This window comes from Corvus moneduloides, chromosome 2 (assembly GCF_009650955.1).
Source record: "Corvus moneduloides isolate bCorMon1 chromosome 2, bCorMon1.pri, whole genome shotgun sequence".
In the NCBI taxonomy this organism is placed as follows: Eukaryota; Metazoa; Chordata; class Aves; order Passeriformes; family Corvidae; genus Corvus; species Corvus moneduloides.
In genome coordinates this window covers 107,994,207-108,015,588 of record NC_045477.1, presented here as the reverse complement: position 1 = coordinate 108,015,588, position 21,382 = coordinate 107,994,207, and the positions used below count along the sequence as shown (strand labels likewise).

Below are 21,382 nucleotides of genomic sequence, written 5' to 3'. Positions count from 1 at the left end.
CTGTGAATGGATGTTTGGAACTGTTTAAATATCTGTGACGATTAAGTGGTAGCAAGAAAAATCCACTGTAAGAGTACAGATATGATTTTGAACATTACAGAAAGGTTTCCTCTCAAGTACTCTAAAAGTATTTGTTTAATTTTCTAGTAATCCTCTGGATATTTCTGAGGAGCTCTTTCTGTAATTCCTCGCCATTTTCAAGGCTCTGACTGTCACATTTAGGATGCCTTATTTTAGTGACAGTCCTGTCTTCTTGGGAGCAATTTGTGATAATCACTGTGCATGGTACTTCATTAAGCACTGAACTTTTTCCCTTCTCAACACACAATGGATGAGCAGTACAGACATGCTCACAGAAAGCCACGTATGTTAACTTGAGAAGGTATTGACAAAGAATTGGGGAGGAGGAGAATGGAGATGATCTGTTTTCTTCCATGTTAAGGGAGTGAAAATAGACTCTTGGAAGTCAGAGGAACACTGCTCTGTGATGTTTTTTGATTCAGGATATTAAAACAGGTAAACTGAACACCCACTTTTAAAGGAGGTTGAACACTGGTACTGGGGAAAGTACCTATTTCAGAATGTATTAGGAATGTGATGCAGTATGCTGGGTGTTTGTTTTAGGAGATATATTAGGACATAGGATTTTTTTTTAGCTAATGCTGCCAAACTTTTCATTGATTAAATTTTTTTTTTCTTAAATAAAGAACAAAAGTTTATCATATGATAAAGGATGAAAGCCTTTATTGATCTGTCAGCCCCACTGGAGTTCCTAATCTAACAATTTTGCTGCTGATTTCACTGAGCTGGGAAACAGGCCACTTTTAGCCTGGGTAGACTCTCATAGCCCTGTTGACCTCAGGAGATCTTTGGAAACTATTTAACAGCATTCTTCTGGATCTGTATGTCTGGTAATTAATAGAAATGCATTTAAAATTGCTAAAGAAATGGAATTAATTTAATTTTGGGAATTAAAAGTCATATCACTTCCACATGATTCAGAGAAAGGTCTCTTCCTTTTTGTCCCCTTATGATAGGCATGCACAGACCTTCTGTCACACCACAAGCAACTTACAGTGGGCCTGCCACCAGAACCCCGTGAGAAAATCATTACCACGTAAGTTGGAGCTCTGCCTCAGGTACAGATTGCCCTTCATCTTCCTGCTGGTACCATTCTGCTGCTGTTACCTTCTTTTAAACCTTACTCCTTGCCCTCAAAAGGATTTGCAGCCACCCAGGTAGAATTGTAGGCACCTTTGTTCTGGGTGACTCGATCCCAGTGCTTGTTGTGCTGGTTGTGCTGAGTCACTGCTGCCTGTGGTTTGTCTTCTTGCAGCCCACTGCCACCTGAGGAGCTCACAGATCTCATTTATGAAGCCAGTGGCCAAGACATCAGTATTGCAGTCCTGACTCAGGTATGCAGCCTGTGCAGAAAGGCTTCTTTGGCTGTGCCCAGTGCTGTGCCGGTGTTTGCCCTGAGACTGGGAAAGCCGTGAAGACCCACTCTGATGGGTGCCTTTATGGATTTGTCCTTACAGGAAATAATTATGTACTTGGCGATGTACGTCCGGTCACAGCCCAGTCTTTTTGTGGAGATGCTCAGGCTCCGCATTGGTCTGATAATCCAGGTGATGGCCACTGAGCTGGCACGAAGTCTGAAATGCTCAGGTAGGAGACAATTTTATCATGAGGGTATTTCTGGTGTCATTTTTGCTTCACCCTTCATGGTTGATCTTTTCATTTATATGTGTTAAATCCTTTTATTAACCTCTTAGTTCATATGTGCAGTTACAAACTTTGGAAATCACTTTTTTTTTTTTTTTTTGACTTATTGAAAGACTTCTCTCCCCCTGGCACCCAGTTATTCGAAGAATATCAAAGGATGTTCTTTATGGAATAATTCTGGCTCTGTAATTTAGATTCACGTCATCTGCTGTTGGGAGATGTAATGCCATTCCAAGTGATGCTCTACAAGGGAGCAACTGCTTTCTCATCATGAGCTTCAGTGAAATTTTGCACAAGCTATGACAATATTCATTAATGCAAGTAGTATTATTTCCATTCAGTGTTTGTTGTTTAGTCCTGAAATGTATTTTCCTTGGAATGTGACTACATACTAATTTTTTTAAAGGAACAGCTAGCCAAAAAGTTACATGTGATTGGACTTCATTCAGTTTCCTTAGCTGGCTTTATAGCTTGTTGTGTGACATTTGTCATTTTGTTTTGTTTTATTTTGTTTAACTAGGTGAAGAAGCTTCAGAGAGCTTGATGAATCTAAGCCCCTTTGATATGAAAAGTCTCCTACATCATATTCTCAGTGGGAAAGAGTTTGGAGTGGAAAGAAGCTGTAAGTTTTTCACTTTATGTGTTAAGTTAGATTGTCTTATAAGTAGGGAATCTATTCCTTCTGCATGTAAAATAAAAGTATAGGTAACATATTAATCATGGATGACGACGTACATGTGTATGTTGCTGTAGAATAAACAAAACACATATGAGGGAAGCTATCCTGCACTGAAATAAGATTGTATCAAGTTTCAGTAACATGAAGGCAAACTTTTAAAATGAAATTTTGTGGAACCAGAACAAAAGTCATTAAAAGGTGATATCTAACCTGCCTTCAAGAAGCATGTCTTTGATGCCCACATATTCCTGACTGGCACATCAGCTCTCTTTGAGGCTCCTCTGTAGGCACTCAGAGTCTTGTCACAATTCTCACTAAAGTTACAATTGCTCACTGTCTTGGAAAATCAGTTTCTGATACCCAACTAGGGATTTAGGCCCCTTATACAATCAGGTTTGAACTCTTGATGTGATTTGAAAGGATGCTGTCACCAAGAACATTGCATATTTCTGAAACAATTTGCGTTTAACTTCTTAGATACAGTTTCATCTATTTTTCTACCCATAGAATGTTAAAAATGTCCATTTGCTTCTTTAGTGCGACCTGTAGATTCTTCTTCATCCAGCCCTGCAATTTCTATTCATGAGATGGGGCATTCTGGAGCAACCAAAACAGAAAGAAGTGGTATTACTAAATTGAAGAGTGAGATGAAGCAGGGTGAGGGTTTTTCTGTCAATGCTCATCAGAAAGTACAGCTGTTCTGGAAATGTGTTATGTTAGGTTTTGTTCTTGCTAAATGACAGAAATTTTCGAAGTTGCTTTGATTTTAAAACTGATCACTAAATAGAAGGCAGTTAAGAGATGTTTCCTCTAAAAATGTGCTTCCTCTTCTGTTCTTGTTTCATGTTCTGGATGTAGAAGAACTTGAACAAGCTCTAATGCATTCATGGCATCCACTGTAAAAACAGCTCTTTTATCATGTTTAGCTAAGGAAAAGTCAGAGGTACAAAGAGAAGCTTTTATGCAGTGTTTGTTCTTCCACTTGGCCTAAGTTGCAAAAGTGGACCACATGCCATTTGGAAAAGATACAGGTGGAAAAGGAATCTTGGTTTGTTTTCTTCCAGTTCTGTTTCTTCAGGAATGGAGGATGATTACTGCTAGAATTTATACGTATATGTTCAACTTCAATACTTTAAATTACACTTCAACTGAGTATATGGCGACATCACAGAAAACACAACCAAAATACTCTGAATGAATATGACTGATGGTTTTGTTATGAGTGGTTTGATTGCTATATTTTGTGTCTCTATTAGCAATTTTCTTTTGCTTTAAATAAATAGGAAGATAGTGGTCAAATAAAATACATTTGTAAGAATGGTTCTATTTTTCCTCATGGGTTATTCAAACTAGAGAAGGGAAGGCTCCAAGAGACCTAACTGCAGCCTTGCAATATATAAAGAAGGCTTACAAGAAAGATGAAGAGATGCTTTTTGCCAAGGCCTGTAGTGACAAGAAAAGAGACAACAGTTTTAAACTGAAAGGGTAGGTTTAGGTTAGATACAAGGACTACTTTTTACAATGAAGGGGAAGAGGCAGTAAACAGGTTGCCCAATGAAGTTGTGGATGCCCCGCCCCTGGAAATGTGTACGGTCAGATTGGATAGGGCTTTAAGCAGCCTCATCTAAGGAAGCATTTGATGTTTTCCTTGGATTGTGTAAAACAGGTTGAATAAGCCTTCAGAAAGGAGTGGCATTTTGACGTGGTCTTAACATGAAGCATTTGCTGGTGGCAGCAAAGATCAGTTAATGATTCTTCATGGGAAATGGTCAGGCAGGGAAGCAGAGACCCCTGAGGAGCACATGGTGTCTGTCTCGTAAGACCTGCTTGCTGCGTTTGAGCTGTGCCACTGCCGGAGCACCATCGTGGACAAGGCTCAGGAGTGGCTGTGAAGGTGCTGCCGACTGTGCTGCACCGGCCCTGAGGTGGCCTTGGAGGTCAGTCTGAGCAGGGCTCCCATTCACAGGGCAGTGTCTGGATTCGGGGCCTTTCCAGGAAGGAGGAGGGACAAGGCACTAGATGGCAGCATTATTTTGTTTGAAATACAGCGGTGGGCCGTAGCTGGAATATGTGGATCTCTGTTGACATTAGAAACATAGTTCCTTTGTTGCTTTTTCATTCCATGGAAACTGGGTATTTTGCACAGAGGAGGAGTTGGCTGGGTTTATTTTTGTACCCCCCCACTTTGCCATTCCTGCTGTTTCCTGCCACATACAACTGCATTCTGTGAATAATTGACCAGCAGCTGATGGAATGTCATTTTGGCAGGGGGTTTGGGTGGGGTGGTGCAGGATACACTCTGTTGTTACAAGGAATATTTCAAGTACTTGTGCTAACATCTCTGGACGTGTTGAGCAACTGCAGCTCCCTCTTTTGTGGCTGTTCTTCCTGAGTCTGAACATCAAACCTTTGCCTGAGCCATTAACACTGAATGTGGAGGCATGGCTTGGGATGGGCAGTTAGAGAAAAACGCTTAAAGCCTGAGTGCTTAAATGCTGCATCCACATTTCAGCAAACATTTGGCCTTGCAGCTGTTTGTTTAGTGCTGCCCATTCAGTTTGCAGCCTTCCAGCAAGATGACCTTCTTGTGCAAAGAGAAGCTGGTGGCATTGCAACAACTGGGGAACGGAAGTGGGGAGCTTGGCTTTTACCCCAGCCCTGAGTCACAGGGGGAAGCTTTAGCTTGCATCTTAAACTGGTGGTTTGTGCTGGCCATGCTGGGAGCACTGTGGATGGCATGGGCACCTTGTGGCTGCCAAACAGGCCCCTGGCATGGCAGGCTCTGCCTCATGGTGACCCTGGGAATCAGCAGCAGCTGCCCTGGTATCAGCTGAAGTGCAACACTTCAAGAGGCCATGGATCGCTGCAGTTTTTCCCTGAGTACCTGAGGTTATTCTGTATTTCTTGCCTTTGCACAGATGGGTTAATTAATCTTGTTTGTGTTCTGTTCTCGTGGCTGTCTGTCTGACATGTTGGTGTCTGGTTTTGTTTTGTAGTTTTTTCATGAGGGGTACTCCACGTCCAACAGCATGTTTGCTTCCACGGTAAAACACTATCTGTAGCTCTGCACCTGCTCTTCACCCTGTGTGTGTTTGTCTGCAAGGGTCTTGGCTCTAGATACCTCCTCCGTCTTCTGCCTAAAACCTTGTTTTCAAACCCTGCCTCTTTGTCTTGTTTGTCCCCATTGGGAACCAATTCTCATTAGTAATCTTTTAAAAGAAGTTGAGTCTCGCATTTAGATCCACTTAGTTCTTCTGAAGCTTAAGCAGTTGTAGCAGATAAAGTACTCTAGCAGATTTAGCTACTTGATACTGGATTATGTTACAGGTGTCTTTAGTATTTAAAAGTAAGGTAGTGTTGATAAATGCTGGCAGCCTCTGGACAGCGAGGAACCCAGAATAGCTACAAGTTGCTGAGACAGGGGTTGCATGGGTATCTCTTCAAGAAGTCATCTTCTTTCAAGGCAGAGAACTGTAGCTCTTCTTAAGCTCTCACTGTTAAAGAAGGAATATAATTGCTTAAATATTTTACCAACAGAGACTTCAGCAATTCCAAGTAAGTCTGAAGCTCCAAATGTGTCATGGAGAGACAGGAAGTTTCCAGCTACACATGCCCTTTGAACAGGTGGTTTGTGATTTGCTGCATCTTCACTTATTGTCAATTCCACACCTCCCAAATGCCCTAAAAACACAGCTATAGAGCAGGAAGTTCTATCTGTCATAGTCAGTGAGCAGTGGAAAGGAACAGCAAGCACTGGAACATCGAAGGAACACCACCTCTGCCTCCTGGACACCAGGAGCAGTGGAAATGGACTGTTTGCTGGGGATTTTTTTTGCAGAGCTGTGTAGAGTCTATGAGCCTGTGCTTTCCAAACATGCAGTTTTCAATCATTTTCCTCCTTCCCCATTATATTGCTCAGATGGCTTCTTACTTGGAGGTATTTAAGATGGCACTTTCAGTGAAGTCGTTTCTGGGCTGAAAGTAACAGGTATCCAAAAGGAAGGAGAAAACAGAAGAGCACAGTCTCTGGGAGTGCAAGGAATGGGCAGACTGTGTGTGTGCAAATCACAACAGCAATTTGGTGGTATTGCAACAACTTTGAAGATGATTTGCTGCCTAATTTAGTGTCCAGGCCTGGTAGGGTAAAATAATAGTCCAACAAGGGTAATAAAGGAAACAAGACTAACACTTAACAGAAAGGCAAGCATGATGATTTCATGGCTTCATTAAGTCAAATTTTAATCTACTTACTTTAATAGAGCTTTTGTATGAGGGCCTCTCTTGCTGGACTGTGATACTTTTACTTTGATACTTTTACAGCACCATGTCCAAGTGAATTGGACATACCTGCAGATCCCCCCACCTTGCACACCAGTGACACTGCCCTGGAAGCAGCTCATGCTTGTTAAAATAGTCAGACATTGCATTAAACCAAGCAGTGGACATCACTGGGTTATGCTATGTTGAAGTGCTTGCCTGTTTTGTTGAGAAACGATGGAAGTACTTGAGAAATGAAGCTTGTTGCAAAGGGGAGAGATGAGGATGAAGGATCAATCCCATCCCATCATCCTATATGACACCAGAGCCTGTATTTCTTCCCTGGTTCTGAGGTAGCATTATAACATGTGTTGGCCAGGAGTGGCACTTGTGTGAGTACTAACCAAGGCTTTAATGTCCCTACAGAGGGGCAGTACTCCATCATCTCCCACCAGTACTTCTCCAACTGGGCTCCAGTGGAGACATGAGCTGGGGTGACAGAAAAGGGCAGTGGCTGCGCAGGAGGAGGCTTGACGGTGCTATTACAGAGGTTCCTGTTGGCTTTTATGAGAAAGTGTGGAAAATCCTTCAGAGGTAAGCTGACCACTGTGGAGGATGCAAGCAAGCTCTGCAGTACTCGGGGAGGTGGTGGTCCAGGGGTGGCATCTTGCCAGGAGTGGAAGTTGGTCAACAGGTGGAAACCAGAGTCACTGGTAGAAGTGTGTCTCTTGAACATAAAAGGGCTCCATTAACACAAGTTCATGTGTTTCTTTGAAAGTGTTTTTTCTCTCAAACCACCAATGCTGAATTTTGGCTGAAGATTCTGTTCCACCACTGCCTGTTGTGCATCCCCTGGCCTAATGCACATTGTCAGTGCAGCTAAAGGGCACTGCAGTGCAATGCAGCTCTGTGCTCCGGGTCAGAAAGGCTGCGAGGAATGAAGTAGGAAACTGCTCTAACTCTTCCAGAATGTGTTGAGACCTCTTGCTGGCTGTTCTGAGTTGTATGGCATTCTTAATGTTTTTTGTTTGTTTGTTAGTTTGTTTTTAAGTGACAAGTAAGTCCTTGCCAGCACATTGGATATCAGGGGTATAGAAATGTGTTGAAGCAACCCTCCCAGAAGAAGGGGAAAGGAATTACAAATTTTAACTTATTTCAAAGTGATTATGCACCTGTTTTTCTGCTTTGCTGGATACAGGCCAGCATTTGGCACCCTGCAGCACTGAGCTGTTCGTGCTTGCTTAGTTGGAAAAAGAGTGCATCACCAATTTAGGCTGGTTTGTCCTTCTAAAATCACTTACACTGAAGCTGTTAGTGTTGATGTCAGCCAAGACAAATCATATATGACCTCTTGGCTATATACTAATAGGATCTTTCAGTAGAGTGAGCATCACTTCTGGCCTAATGTAATAGCTGGGAGTAATTGTATGGTTTTTCTGGCTGTTAAAATGAATTGTGCTTGTCTTCAATATTTCATTCTTAAAATCTCTTTGGACAAATCATAAAATGTGTCTCCTCTTCCTAGTGTGTTTCCATTCTATACCTCAGGTACCCAGATGTGTCTGTCCTTAACCTGCCTTTTCACCATTTAGGTTTTGTCACTGTTTTCTTTATACCACTTGGTATTTCTCTCCCCCAGTGGTTGACATCCTGCGGTGTGCTGTCCTGGATCTGAAACACATAACTTAATGTTGTTCTAGCAAAAATTTAAAAAGATTCTTGCTTTTGTGGTCTGTTGTCTTGCTTTTTTGTTATCTTTTATTTCCAAATCCTTTCCAACAGAATGCTCTCATGGATTTGTTTCCCTCCTTTGTTTGCCTTTGCTTTAGTGGCTCTCAAAGTGCTTTGCTTCGTTAGCTGGACTGGAGCACAGCATGCTCTGGTGTGTCATGTCAGGCTGCTTCTAATCTTTGCCAGTTACATAATAACTTCTTCAGGAAGGATGAAATAATATTTTTGAACAGATTTTTTCTGTGTTATTTGGGGGTTTTTGCTTTGCCTTTTTTTTTTTTTTCCAACTGCAAGTTGTTACATATTGGCTTAGAACAGAGAACCCTCAGATTGACTTGCAAGAAGTGTAATTTCTGTTCACTCTTGAAATGTTTCAGTGCCATGGTCTGTCCATTGATGGGTATGTCCTTCCTTCTTCAACCACCAGAGAGGTACAGTAAAATGCCAATGATTTTCTAGCCACATGTCTGAATGTTTGGTTTGACAGTGTAAAATGCAGCAGGGCTGCTGTTACAGATCCTTGGTTTTATGTTTAGAACATCTGGACCTTCCCCCAGCACCTCTGCTAGTTTCCCTGGGTCTGTGCAGGTGAGTTCCTGCCAGGCAGGCCTGAGAGGAGGCTTGTAACAGGTTTTCCCTTTGCTGAGCCTGCCTTCTGCACGCCTTCACTGTCCCCTTGTGCCCACTGGGAGACTCCAGAGAGGGTGGGAGACAGCAGCCCTTTGGGGGGAAGGTGAGGCAGCACAGACTTGTTGGAATAAAGCAGACACATTGCTTGCCACTTACTTTTTTTAATATGCTGCAACAGCAGGCAGTGTATTTTGGCTCAAAAGTAAATACCAGTTAAGGATGATTGTTTCTAACCAAAGCTTTGGTTCTTTAAATCCATAACATTTTCTTGCATTTTTTTCTTAGCTGGATTCTGTCTTTCGGTGCTCTGGCAAATTTTGAATTCGCATCTATAAAACAAACTCTTGTGAATAGTAATCCATCAGTGCAAGAGCTGTGCTTGTGTGCCCAAGACTGTTTTCCTGACTGTTTCTCTCAGACTTGTCTCTGGCTTCCTTCTTTTCTGAGGGACTGTGGAAACAGCTGAAGAGAGGAGTTGGAATTTTCTGCCAAATTTAAATGTTGGGGTTTGTGGTTATTTTCAGAAAGGAGAGCTTTATTTATCCCTATTGTGTAGATAAAGAGACTTCTATTTTTAGCCTGTCAGACCTGGACAGGATCTAATTTTGCTGTTTGAGGCAATCGAATTAAATAAGCACAAACCTCCTAAGGCAGCATAACATCCACAGAGCTATGCCAGTGCAAATTAAGCTGTTCTACAAACAGAATAGTGATATTCCTGCATGGCAAAGCTCAGGGGTTATTTAAAAATCACCCCTCTAAGCAGGTGGTTGCTTTTAAAACTCAGCAGTACATTTGGCTTTGCAACTAACCTGCAATGCCAGAAAGATACGTACAAGGCAGAGTGTGTGAGACCACAGCCTGAGGAGCAAAGAGTTAATGTGCCAGCTAAGCATCAACAGCACTGTATGTAAGTGAGATGTGTGTGAGATGGGTTGCAGGGCTGGAGCAGGCTTCTGGAAGTTGTGTAACTGTTTGCAGAATCAGGGTCTAGCAACACAAAAACTTTCTGTAAGTGTTAAAGCTGCACAAACATTTTGTTCAGTCAGTCTGCCCCCATGTGTGGAGAGGAGCGTATGTCTCAGTGCTTGCAGGATGTGAGGAGCTAGTCTTTTGGATTTGTCAGTTTGTCTTTCCATTTCCACTCAAACTTGCCAGATGACCCCATGCGAAATCAAGTTTGCAGTGCACGTGGAGTCGGTGCTGAACCACGTCCCCCAGCCTGAGTACAGGCAGCTCCTGGTGGAAGCTATTCTGGTCCTCACGTTCCTCTCTGACATCGAGGTGAACAGCATCGGGGGCATCATCCACGTGGACAGAATTGTGCACATGGCCAATGACCTGTTTCTGCAGGAGCTGGTGAGCTCAAAGGGCAGTGGGGGAAAGCCTCCTCCTTTCAAAATTATTCCCTGCTCTTTTTTTAATGTGTGTGATGAACTTGATTTTGTCCTGGCCCTTTCTCCTACAAAGACAGACCAAATCACTTAAGTATCTTCTGGAAATATATTTGGGAGAACTAATGCAAGAACTGTGGGAGATTTAAAGGGAATAAAATTGTAGTGTCTAACAAGCTCTGAAGTGCAAGGGTAGATTGAAGTTCTGCTTTATCAAGGCGTTAGTATTACCAATATTTGAGTAATCCCACCCATTCCCCCCAACGGACAAAAATCTGTGAATTTATATATTCATTTACTTGCACTGATCCAACTAAGTCATGTGGGCCCTATAGTAATCCTGATTAAGATTTTCATGAGGGGAAAGAGAATTTTCAGTATTCAGCACAAATAGAAAATCATAATGGGGTTGGTTTTTTCCAATAAATAAGCATGCATGCCTAACTTGCCCTACTTCTTTGCTTGTCTCTTTACAGAAATCATTTGGAGCTACTGGTAGTATCTTGGAGAAAGACGTAGCCACGGGAATTTGCCACTTTTTTTATGACAGTGCTCCCAGTGGAGCCTATGGCACCATGACTTACCTAACAAAAGCTATAATTATTTATTTACACGATTTCCTGCCCAGCACAGGCTGTGCAATGCAGTAAGTGATGCCTCAAGCGGAGGGAAGGCTCGGAGGCTCTTCCTCCCCAGTTCCCTGTCACAAACCCCTTGGCTGTGGTTGCTGCCCGTGTGTGCCATCCACTCCCCCAGCATTTGGCCCTGCTGGGGATGCTGTGTGCACACTGACCTGCTGGGGACAGGGAGCTGGAATTTGGCCTGGTTTTAGGAGAGTGTGCAAGAAATAACAAATAATGAGGCTTATTCTGCCCAAAGTGCATAAATGTAATTTGTATTAAATTAGCAAGGATTATACAGTTCTGCCAAGGGGAAAACAGATTACTCTGTGGAGATCAAAAGGCATAATAAAATGAGGGAGCTGCATCTTGGGGACGGTCTCACAAATAAGGGAAGTGATGGAATTCATTAATTTTTCTCCTGCTGTGTGTAAATGTACATCATTGTGAATCACTAATGCACAGTGTGAAACATCCAGGGAAAATAGAGGAGTAAGAATAACTTGAAATAACGTGGTGGTATTTCTAATACACTTTTACCCTGATTCTCTTCTCATTTGCACCTAGTCAGTGCAAGGCTAAGGCCAGTAGGGACAAACTTCCTACAATATCCACTAATTTGAGTGGATAGCCTCTGTCAGGAAGCTGCATCTGTCTTTAATCTGAACAAAATAGCTTCCTTCCCTGCATCCCCAAGACTTTGGAGGCAAAATCTCAAGACTCCAGCTTCTCCAATGTGACAGACAGTTTTATGCCTGTAATCCTTTCCTCTGAATGGAGCAAGATAAACCTTTTCCCCTTGAGCACCCTTTCCAAGTCTCCTGATCATTTCCCTTGCAAACAGCCTCAGAGTTAAAAATGGCATTATTGTGGCCTTTCCAGTGTAGCGTGAGTTTATGGAAGGCTTTGATGTTTCTCTTTTTTTTTTTTCTTTTCTTTTTTTCCTTTTCCATTTTTTCTTTTTCTTTTTTTTTCTTTTTAATTTGAAGTCACACTGGTCTCATGTAGTTAGGGGTTGGGCTGCCTGGAAGTCTCCCTGCAGACAGTTCCCAGGTTAATGCTGTCCACTGGAAGCTCTGAGATGCTGCAGGGAGAATAGGTGTGTCCCCAGGCATTGGCAGTGGTTTTCCTTGTGCCTGTGCTGCTGGCTTTGCCACCAGCCACATGTCAGCACCTGGCTGACAGCTTAGGAAAGTGGCAGTAGCTTCAGCCTCTCCATGGCCACAGACAGGCTCCCTCAGCAGCACTGCTGCCATGTGAGCAGAAAGGATCAGAGCAATTCTGTCTTGCCAGGCAGAGGGGAAAAGAGCAGATAGGCCTGTAAAAAGTACTTTCTGAGCTAATAAACCTGGTAAGAGTATTTCTGTAAGCCTCCCCTCCACTCTTTCAGAACATAACTGTGCCATTTGTATAGGATTTGAATTTTTTTTTTTTTTTGTAACAATAGTGTGTGGTGCTTTTGAGAGTGAGGTTTTTGTTTCCAGTAGAAGTAATGTCCTGTCTCACTTGCCAGTTGCCAGCCCTCATGGTCCCAGCAGGTCTGAGCTCCAAAGGCCATGACACCCTGCCTGCTGTCCCTCTACAGAGTCACTGCTGCTGTAGCAGTATCTGGGAACTGGCTCAAGAGAGTGAAGGTGTGGGAGGCCTTAAGTGTGAGGTGATGTAATGTTTTTTTCAGAGACAGAGGAGTTTGGTAGTCCAGAGGACCAGGAGCCCTGTGTTAAACCACCATGGGAACCATGGGCCTGTGCAGGGGCCAGTATAAAGTGACAGTTCAGGTACAATTAGCACTTGGGTGTAGAAGTCATTTTATTGGTGTGGTGCCTGTTTTGTAAGGGTTTGCCTTTGTTATTGTTTAGTTTGGTTTTTTTAACTTTTCGTATGTATTGTGAGAGCTCACTTGGCTTGTTTCCCAGTAAAAGGAAGTAAAATCCTTTGTCTACTTTAAGCAGATGTGACAGTGCAGAGCATAAGCACACAACAGCAAGGTGATAGTTTTTTATTTTACCCGGTATCATACAAAAAGTAGTAGCAGTTATTTTTGCTTTTCTTCTTGAATCCTAGACTGTGAGAGATGCAAGATGACTTTTTGCAGAAACAAGAAGGCTGATGTTGGTTTTACATGCAGCTGCATTGAAGTCTAAGGCAATTAAATGTATGGACTAACATACCTGGACACCCCTTAACACTTATTTTTTTTAATGGGAGTGTCATTGGTGTTTTTAATATCAAATTCACAATATGACCTAGGTTATGGTATATTCATGATGGTCATAATGAATTACCACGTGGAATGCAGGCAATTGAAAAGTATTTATGTAGTAATTTGAAGAGTTTAGGTAGCTGGTGGTGAAGGGTGGGACTCAAACACAAGGCCAGTGGAAGGCAAACTAATACTACTTACAGGGTCAGGCACAGCTGCACCACCTTGCTGCTGTGTTACTGCTCAGAGCGAAGAACCATTGCAACTGGAGAGTTGCCTTGCAGTGCAAACCCAATTATGCAACTAAGGTTTTACACAGACCCCCTGCTTTCCTGAAGATCCCCTGGGTGTGTGAGGCTGCTGCAAAGCAGAGCTGGCACTGGCAGTGACCAGGGTGTGCTCCCAGATAAAATACAGGACGACTTTGCAGTTTGTGCAGGGCTGAGCTAATTGGCAGAGGCTCTCCTTGGCTGTGTAGCCTCCCTGGGGAGCCACCAGATGACACTGCCAGCTCCCAGCCCCTGGAAACTCACTTACGGAAAGAAGGCAAAGGTGAACAGACACATCCTGTGAAACAAGGGCATTAGTGAATTAAAATAGACTCACCTGAGAGCTGCTTGTGCCAGCCTGACCAGCACTGCTGCCCCAACCAGTTTGCAGCTGTGAGGTCAGGAGCACCCACACAGTGCTGGGGGCAGCTGGGTGCACCTGGAGACAGGTGCAGGGCTGGGGTGGGGGGCAACTGGCAGAATAAGGATCTGTGTCCAGCTCAGAGCTCACACCACATGCTGGCCCCAACCCTGCTCCCCCAGGTCAGTGCCCTCCCTGCTCCCAGCTGTTGCCTTCTCCCTGCTGCCGACAGGGACATGGGTTTGTCAAACTAGACAGATCAAAAGCACCACTGATCTCCCTTAGCTGCTGGTCCCACAGGAAACTGTGAAAACTGAATGGGTGGAGTACAAAGTCTGTCTGACTTCTCTGCTGCTAATTGTAGTCTCCTTTCTCAGGGAAGGAGTCTTGCTTGTTCCCAGAAGGTGCAGGTGAGCCACAAAGTCCTTAGCTGCCCTGCAAAGGGGCAGCCACTTTCTGTGGGGTAGTGAAACACCTGGGCTGCCCCATGTGAGCACAGGACACTGCAGGAATGTGTCACCCCTCTGGCAGTAGCCAGGGCCTTGAGTGAGGTGGGAGCTTGAGTCAGTCCACGTCCAACCTTGGGCACTTTTTGGAGTGGTCTGCAGGTAGGAGCAGAGTTGCCCAGAAAGCAGGAGAGAGATGCCACCCCTGGTGCCATCTGTAGCTGTAGGGTAAGAGTTTGGGCACTCATCTGCAGGTTGATTCAGGTGCTGCTCAAAGGACCACTCACGTCTGGAATATTAAGTAGCTGCTGCATAGAATCATGACTGAAAAAAGGGATTGAGGATGGGGGTTATAGAAGAAGAGCTTCGGGTCAAACAGTTTGGGTTTAAGTAAAAGCAGCAGGGCTTTTTCCCACTCCCAGTTCCAGTCTCAAGTGGCATGCATTCCAGCATTAGATGTTTCAGTTACTCCCCTGCCACCCTCCTGTCAGGGGTAAGGGGGCTTTTTGTGCCACCAGCAGCTGACAGGACAGCACCTTCTTTTTTGGCTCAATGATTCAGCTCCTCAGTCCTGTATCCCCAAAAGGCTCTCACTGCCTGCCAAGTGAACCTGTGCTGCAACTGTACCTTGGCATCCCCTCTCAGGAAGTGATCCCTCAAGGCCAGTCCCCTTCATGCCAGGTTCAGGAATGTGTCCCTAGTGGGGAAGATCCACACTGGAGGCTGCCAGCCATCCTTCAGAGCTGCTCTCTCTCGTTGCACACCCTGGCTTTGTCCTCTTTACTGGGGCAGGTGGCAAAGGAGGACTCCAGAGCTGTGGTGTCCAGTTCCACCTTGTCATTTCACACCCACTGCATGGAAGCAACAGTGGGAAGCAGGATCCCACCACACACAGTGGTGTTTGGCCATCATAAGTGGAGCCTTTTTGTCACTCCACTGGAATAAGGTGGGACTGATCAGATTAACTGCATGCTAAAAATATACATTGTGTATTACCAATGCCATTGAAGTTTTACTGTAAATTTTGTTTGCACTATTAAAGATTTTTCTTTTCTCCAAGGCGGTAGAAATAAGTGTGTGCATGTTTGTTCATTCATCTGCCAAGTTACAAAATACTTCTGGAAAAGTGTTCTGTATTTAAATGTAGAAAATAAGATTTAAGAGAGACAGCAGTGCCTTAAGCTTGGGCTGCTGTTACATTCTGGGATGATAAACTTGGAAGGATGCTTCTTTTCTACTTTCAACACTTCTGTTAAATGAACCTGAGCTGTTTTACTTAGCTCATCTTTAGCTATTAAAATTTAAAGGTGGACTAGGTTGGAACCTTTTCCTACCCAAAAAGCACTTTATGGCTTTATGTGCGTTGGATTTACTGAGGCTGAATAAGGTAATACAGTTACCAAAGAGCTCCTGACCTGATGTTGCTTTCAGGGTGTAAGATGCAAGAAAATTAAGTCCAGATCTCCTGACTTCTCCCCCTTGGGAATTGCCAGGGTGGTACTGGCAGGAATGGGAATATTGGCTTGCAGTCAGGGGAAGGAGAGAGGCATGTGAAGGCAATAGACTCTTCCATCTTGCTACCTTCCAAAAACTCAGTTTCAGGATTTCTCAGTTCCTTTTCTTGGTAAAGAATTTATGTTTAACTATATGCAAGAATATTTAGGTTTGGTAGTATCAAAATATGTTTACTATTGTGTTCTTACTCATCTCTGTTTTTAAAAAACCCTGTTTGTCTTCAGAACAGTGCATTCTATGGTGATGGGAGCAGGATACCAAAACATAAGCAGAGACACCCCACTTAGGCATTGCTCAGAAAGCCAAAGCTTTATTTTGTGATCTATCATGTTCTGCATTAACATGCTATGGATTTAGCCTTCATTAAGGTGACAAGTTATCACAGAATCACCGAATCCCAGAAGGGGTCATATTGGAAGAGACCACAATGGCTCATCTGGTCCAACCTCCCTGCTCAGACAGGGTCATCCCATAACACATAGCACAGGACTACCTCCAGATGGTTCTTGAATATCTCCAGTGAGGGAAACTCCACACCCTCTCTGGGCCTTCTGTTCCAGTGCTCGGTCACTGCACAGGAAAAAAGTTCATCCTCATGTTCAGGTGGAATTTCCTGTGCATCAGTTTCTGTGCATTGCCTCTTGTCCTATCGCTCAGCACCACTGAGAAGAGCCTGGCTCCATCTCAGAAACAGTTATGATTGATTCAGAACTCTAAATCCCAACAAATGTGGGGGAAAGTAACCAGTGGCAAGAGGAAATCCAGTGCAAGTGTAAATACCTTTCAACCAAGGTCCTCTAAGTTGTGCCTGTAAACTTTTGAAAGGATAAGTTAGTGACCTGGAATGATTTAATTCCTCTGCATCATGCAAAGAGCAAGATTAAATGCAGGCCTACCCATTTTAACTAGATGCTTCTTCCCTGTTTTCCTCTCCTTCAATGGAAAACCCACAGCCAGACTCTCTTGTGCCTGTTCCATCACCAGGGAGGGTCTGATATGTTCCTTGTAGTCATCAATGCTCTCAGCTGTCACTAAGGACTGTTGACAGACACATACCAAAGTCTCTCTTCCTACACAGCTCTAGGCATGACCTTGGCAATGCTGAGGGATTAGACTGATGGGGATGATGCCACCAAGAGGGCAGAAGTGAATTGTAAGGTCCTGGCAGTGTGTGGCAATGACACAGTAATACTGTTAAGTGTGAGTTTTCATCTCCTCTGTCCCATTATTAGCAGGTACAGATTAACCAGGAGGGGCTAAATAAAGACTTGAGCAGTGACCCTATCAAGCAGCCCTTTTATGACTAATGACAGCAAGCTGAGCTTCCAAGACAACTCACAAGAAGTTCTGCCTTTTCATGAGGTTGCCTTTTTCTCGAGTCTGTGAACAATGTGAAAGGCCTCTAAAAATTCATTGAAGTCGATGTGGCCATCTTTGTTGTAGTCTATGCTGAGGACTAACTTGTCAATGGAGTCATCCTGTACATCAATGCCCAGGTGAGAGGTGAAGAGTCTCCATGTCTGGCTGAATTCCTCAAGAGAAATCAAACCTAAAGGAGACAGACAGTAGGCTGCTTTTTGCAGTGCTGTTTCCCCTTCCTGCATAAACACACATATGCACACTCCTTCACTGCAAGACAGTTATCTGCCTACCATGGTGGGGGGGTTAGTGCTTTCATAATTGAAGCACGTTTTTACTTTACGCAATGATTGAATGCTTCTGACAGTGGAATTGAGAAAGCAGTAAAGAGACAGTGGAAGGGAGAAAAAGCCCCCACAAGAGGGAAGCCAATACTGGAGCTGGGGTATGTGAGAATTTTTTCTTGTTAAGCTCTGTGCACTGTCCCTTATATGGTTGCAGCCTGACTGCTTAAAATAGTCTCCACTAAACTGGAGAAATGACATCACCTCTGGTTCCCCTATATTTAGAAGCCTTAAGGAGGAAACACAGTGGGGAAAAGATAACTGGTATAGGCTCCATTCAGCTGACACAGGGGAGGTACCTGGACTTACCTGAGTGGTCTTTGTCAATGATGTTAAAGATGATCTCCAGATCTTTTCTGTATCTGCACAGTGTTTCTGCCAAAGCTGGCTGAGCCTGGTTTTGAAATCACATACAAGAAGCTACTCAGATATTGGTTTGAGTTAATTTAACCAACAGAATATCTACTATCCAATTTCCATTTTCCCAGTTTAACTTGTCAAATGTTAAAAAAAAAAAAACTTTATGCTTGAGTTCTCTGGAATGACACTTCTATGTCTTGTCCTGAGGAATAATCAGATAAAACCCGTCATTTTCAGATGGCAGGGCAAGGGGGAAAGGAGCCCTTCACACCTCCTACCTTCAGTAATTATTTGAGGAAATATGGATAATCTAGGGATGGTGTAGGCCATGCACTCATACAAAGCACTTACTGTACGTATGTGAATGGATCCTGCTGTTTAGGAAAATGATGGTTATACCTCAGTCCCAAAGCACTGTTCAGCCACTCAGTAACAACTGACCTCAGATACCATTATAAACATCTAAAAGTCCATCTACAAATGTGACTTCCTCCCACAGGGGCCTGAACTGCCTCTGGAGCTTGTTTGAAAAGCTCATTTCAAAGAGTAAGGGTTGAGTGCTCTGGGCAGAATTTGTCATATCTCCTCTTCTCTGTTATCTAAACGCCCTCAAAAGCCAACAGAAAGTAAGAAGCAGTTCTTGCATGTGATTCATCCAACCTATTTTAAGCATCTACCTTAGCAGGGGATGATGACTCGTACCCCAGCAGTGCTCATTTTCCTCCACTAACTATAAAAGGAAGCTCAGCAACTAGTTCAGGTGTCTACTTGATGGGCCAAACCACTGTCTTGTGCTTTAATTTGCACCGAAAGTTGTTCCTCCAAGAACTGCAAGGAGGTGTTTTTCTCTTTACCTCTTTTATAGGTTGACCCATTTTCAAATCATAAAAACATGACATGAAGTCAACTTCTCCATCTGGATTCATCTGTGCTAACTGAGACCGCAGCATCCTCCAGGGCAGTTCCAGCTGTAGGACAGACTCCATCGCTGCAGCCCAGTCGTTGACAGAAATCCTGCCTGCCAGAAGGGGTCAGGTCATGGTTACAAGTGGAACAGGACACAGCACACATCAGTCACCAGCACAAAGGGTTACAAAACACAAGGATTTTCTCTGAAACCTGGGATGAAAGCCCTCATAACAAAGGAGCTGTGAGGTTGAACTAGGCATTTCCACAGGTCCCTTCCTGACACAAAGTTGTGATGCTATTATGACGTTCAGCATATTTTAACACCTTTTGACAAAGCCAGATTATGCCATGAAGGTGTACTTCAGATTTCAGCTGAGCTGCAATTAGAGTGACATGTGGCTGAAAACCAGACAGAAATATGTGAAACAGCTGTTCAGTGGCCAAAGAAACACCATCATGTTATTGAGTGCCCTTGTAAGGGCACAGGACACAGTCAAGTGAGTAGCCATCCTGAGGAAAAGTTGTATTTGTGGTAGAAATCAACTTCTTGCTTCTACATTAAAGGTTAATCTATTAATTTAGCACTGACTTTTCTTCAGCTGAGGGGTGAGTGTGTTTTTGCTGGAGGCATAGACAAGGCTGTGTGTCTGCTGGAGGCATAGGCAGCCAACTTTCCTCAGATACCTCCCAGGCTCAAAAGGAGACCAGTTCCCTCCAACCTGAGACCCCAGTTCCGTGTCTGACACCTTCTGAAGACCCTCCTACATGAAGGTGGTAGTGACCTTTGAGCTTCTGGAACTGGATTTGCCTGCCCAAACTCTCTACCCAACAGCAAACACCATTTCTCTATTTGCCCATGTCTTTCAGCTTTTTTCTACTTCAAGCTTCATCCCCTCAAGTTGTTGTCTGGGGCTAAACCCTTGCCAACATCTATTCTCCTCTGTGGTCAGGGAGAACAAGGTCAACTAGCCTCTGCTGTCCTCAGCCTGACAGTGGCAGGCAGGCAGGACTCCTCTCCATGGAGTTTGTTCCCTCTGCCCCACAGACGCATGGAAGCTGTTTTCCCCACGGTGGCAGCTGGACAGAGAAGGAGTAGTACCTGTCCCATTGACGTCGTATTGTGCAAAAGCACTGGTGAGTTCAGACCTGTGAGCATAAATCTTCTCTCGTAAGGACTTTAAGGCAGATGATTCAATTGTACCTACCCTAGGAAGAAAAAAATCAGCAGATTATTATAGGATTAAAATCCTCAAGCATTTTATGCTTTTCAGCATTCATTATCAAATGCTTCTATCCTTTAACATGTAGTAAGTTTAGGGTCTAGTATGTTTAAGTAGGATGACCCAAAACATACTGGAACACTGGAGGGGGTGGGGGAGCAAGACAACATTCAGAGGGGGAAAACCCCCCAAAAAACAAAACCAACGATGCTCCATAAAAATAATCTGTGTTTATGAGATAATTGAGTTTATGCAGGTAATTCTAAGCTGCTTTCCTTTACTAATCTGACCACAGTACTAGGCATGGCAAAGCTGTCATGATAAACTTTTGAGACTCAATTCATAACAGGATTTGTCCAGATTAACACTGCAGCCTTAAAGCAGGTGCAGGCCATTTATGAGTCCCTGGCAATTGTCTGTTCGAACTGCTTACCTCATCTAATTACCTTTGTGAATTTCTCAGGAAACCAAGTTTGAACACTTAGAACACGTTTAGTTTACTGTATTAATTTTTAAATTGTAAAACAAAAAACCAGGGAGAATCAAGGAAAATGGATGCCTATTCAGTTATTCCATCAAGCTCGAGATTTGTGGCAGGTACACTCACATGTGAGGAGAGTCCACCCCTCACAGCATGCAACACACAGCTTTACCTCTCATGGAGATTCTGCCTGCGCGTGTACTTGCTGACTTGGTACTGCACAAACCGAGGGGTCAGTTCAGGATTTAGCTTGATGTAAGCACCCCGGTTACTGCCCTCTTCATAATAGTTAGAGGCAGAGAATATGGTGATAACCTGATCATAGGAAACAGAGAAACTGGATTGGCCAGAACAGCTCTTCTTGACACTGATTTCTGAAACTGATCTTAGAAAAAATTCCAAGTTACAAAATTATGTGTCTACATATAAAACTGTGTCACCAAATTGCTCTTGCCTTTAGAGTCAGAGCTCTGGGCCTTTATTTTTGACCTGTCACACTTCAGAGGGCAGTGAGATACAACATGCTGTTTTAACAGAAACCTCTTTCTAAGAGAGACCTGTTTTTCAGGATTCTTGTTGGCCTCCCAACACAGCATGTAAGAAAGCAGGGCCAGAAGAGAAATCCGTAAATTAAAGACAACTAGAGCCTTATAGCATCTCTTGAACTGTATTTACACACAACTCTTCTTGGGGATTTTGTTGATGTCCATTTGTTTTCATGTCAGTAATAAGCTGGTCCCCACTCCCTAAAGCTGTAAAGAATTTTGTTACTCAGAACTCAGTAATTTGTTGTAACATCTATCTAGGACAAAGTTCCCCCAAAACCCAAAGTCACTCTCCCTTTTTAGAATAAATTTTGTGGACAAATCTACTGTGGAT

General features: G+C 43.5%; 2 protein-coding genes across 3 annotated transcripts in view; one reads left to right on the top strand and one right to left on the bottom strand.

The window, feature by feature from the left end:
• PHKA2 (phosphorylase kinase regulatory subunit alpha 2) overlaps positions 1-15,385 on the top strand; it is a 44,894-nt gene extending 29,509 nt beyond the window's left edge. Inside the window, 12 exon segments of the mRNA XM_032100754.1 lie at positions 1,038-1,117; positions 1,337-1,415; positions 1,539-1,668; positions 2,246-2,347; positions 2,942-3,060; positions 5,401-5,448; positions 5,942-6,028; positions 7,088-7,146; positions 7,148-7,254; positions 8,768-8,823; positions 10,181-10,381; positions 10,893-15,385. Coding sequence (XP_031956645.1) covers positions 1,038-1,117; positions 1,337-1,415; positions 1,539-1,668; positions 2,246-2,347; positions 2,942-3,060; positions 5,401-5,448; positions 5,942-6,028; positions 7,088-7,146; positions 7,148-7,254; positions 8,768-8,823; positions 10,181-10,381; positions 10,893-11,066 — 1,242 coding nt within the window. The 3' untranslated portion in view covers positions 11,067-15,385.
• A 728-nt stretch (positions 15,386-16,113) lies between these two features.
• Positions 16,114-21,382, bottom strand: part of PPEF1 (protein phosphatase with EF-hand domain 1) — a 35,558-nt gene continuing 30,289 nt past the window's right edge. For both annotated transcript variants that reach the window (XM_032100755.1, XM_032100756.1), the window contains 5 exons: positions 20,676-20,818; positions 19,902-20,008; positions 18,748-18,911; positions 17,843-17,927; positions 16,114-17,379 (listed from right to left, as the gene is read on the bottom strand). In XM_032100755.1, the coding sequence (XP_031956646.1) occupies positions 17,186-17,379; positions 17,843-17,927; positions 18,748-18,911; positions 19,902-20,008; positions 20,676-20,818 (693 nt within the window). In that variant the 3' untranslated portion in view covers positions 16,114-17,185. The remainder of the gene's footprint in view (positions 17,380-17,842; positions 17,928-18,747; positions 18,912-19,901; positions 20,009-20,675; positions 20,819-21,382) is intronic.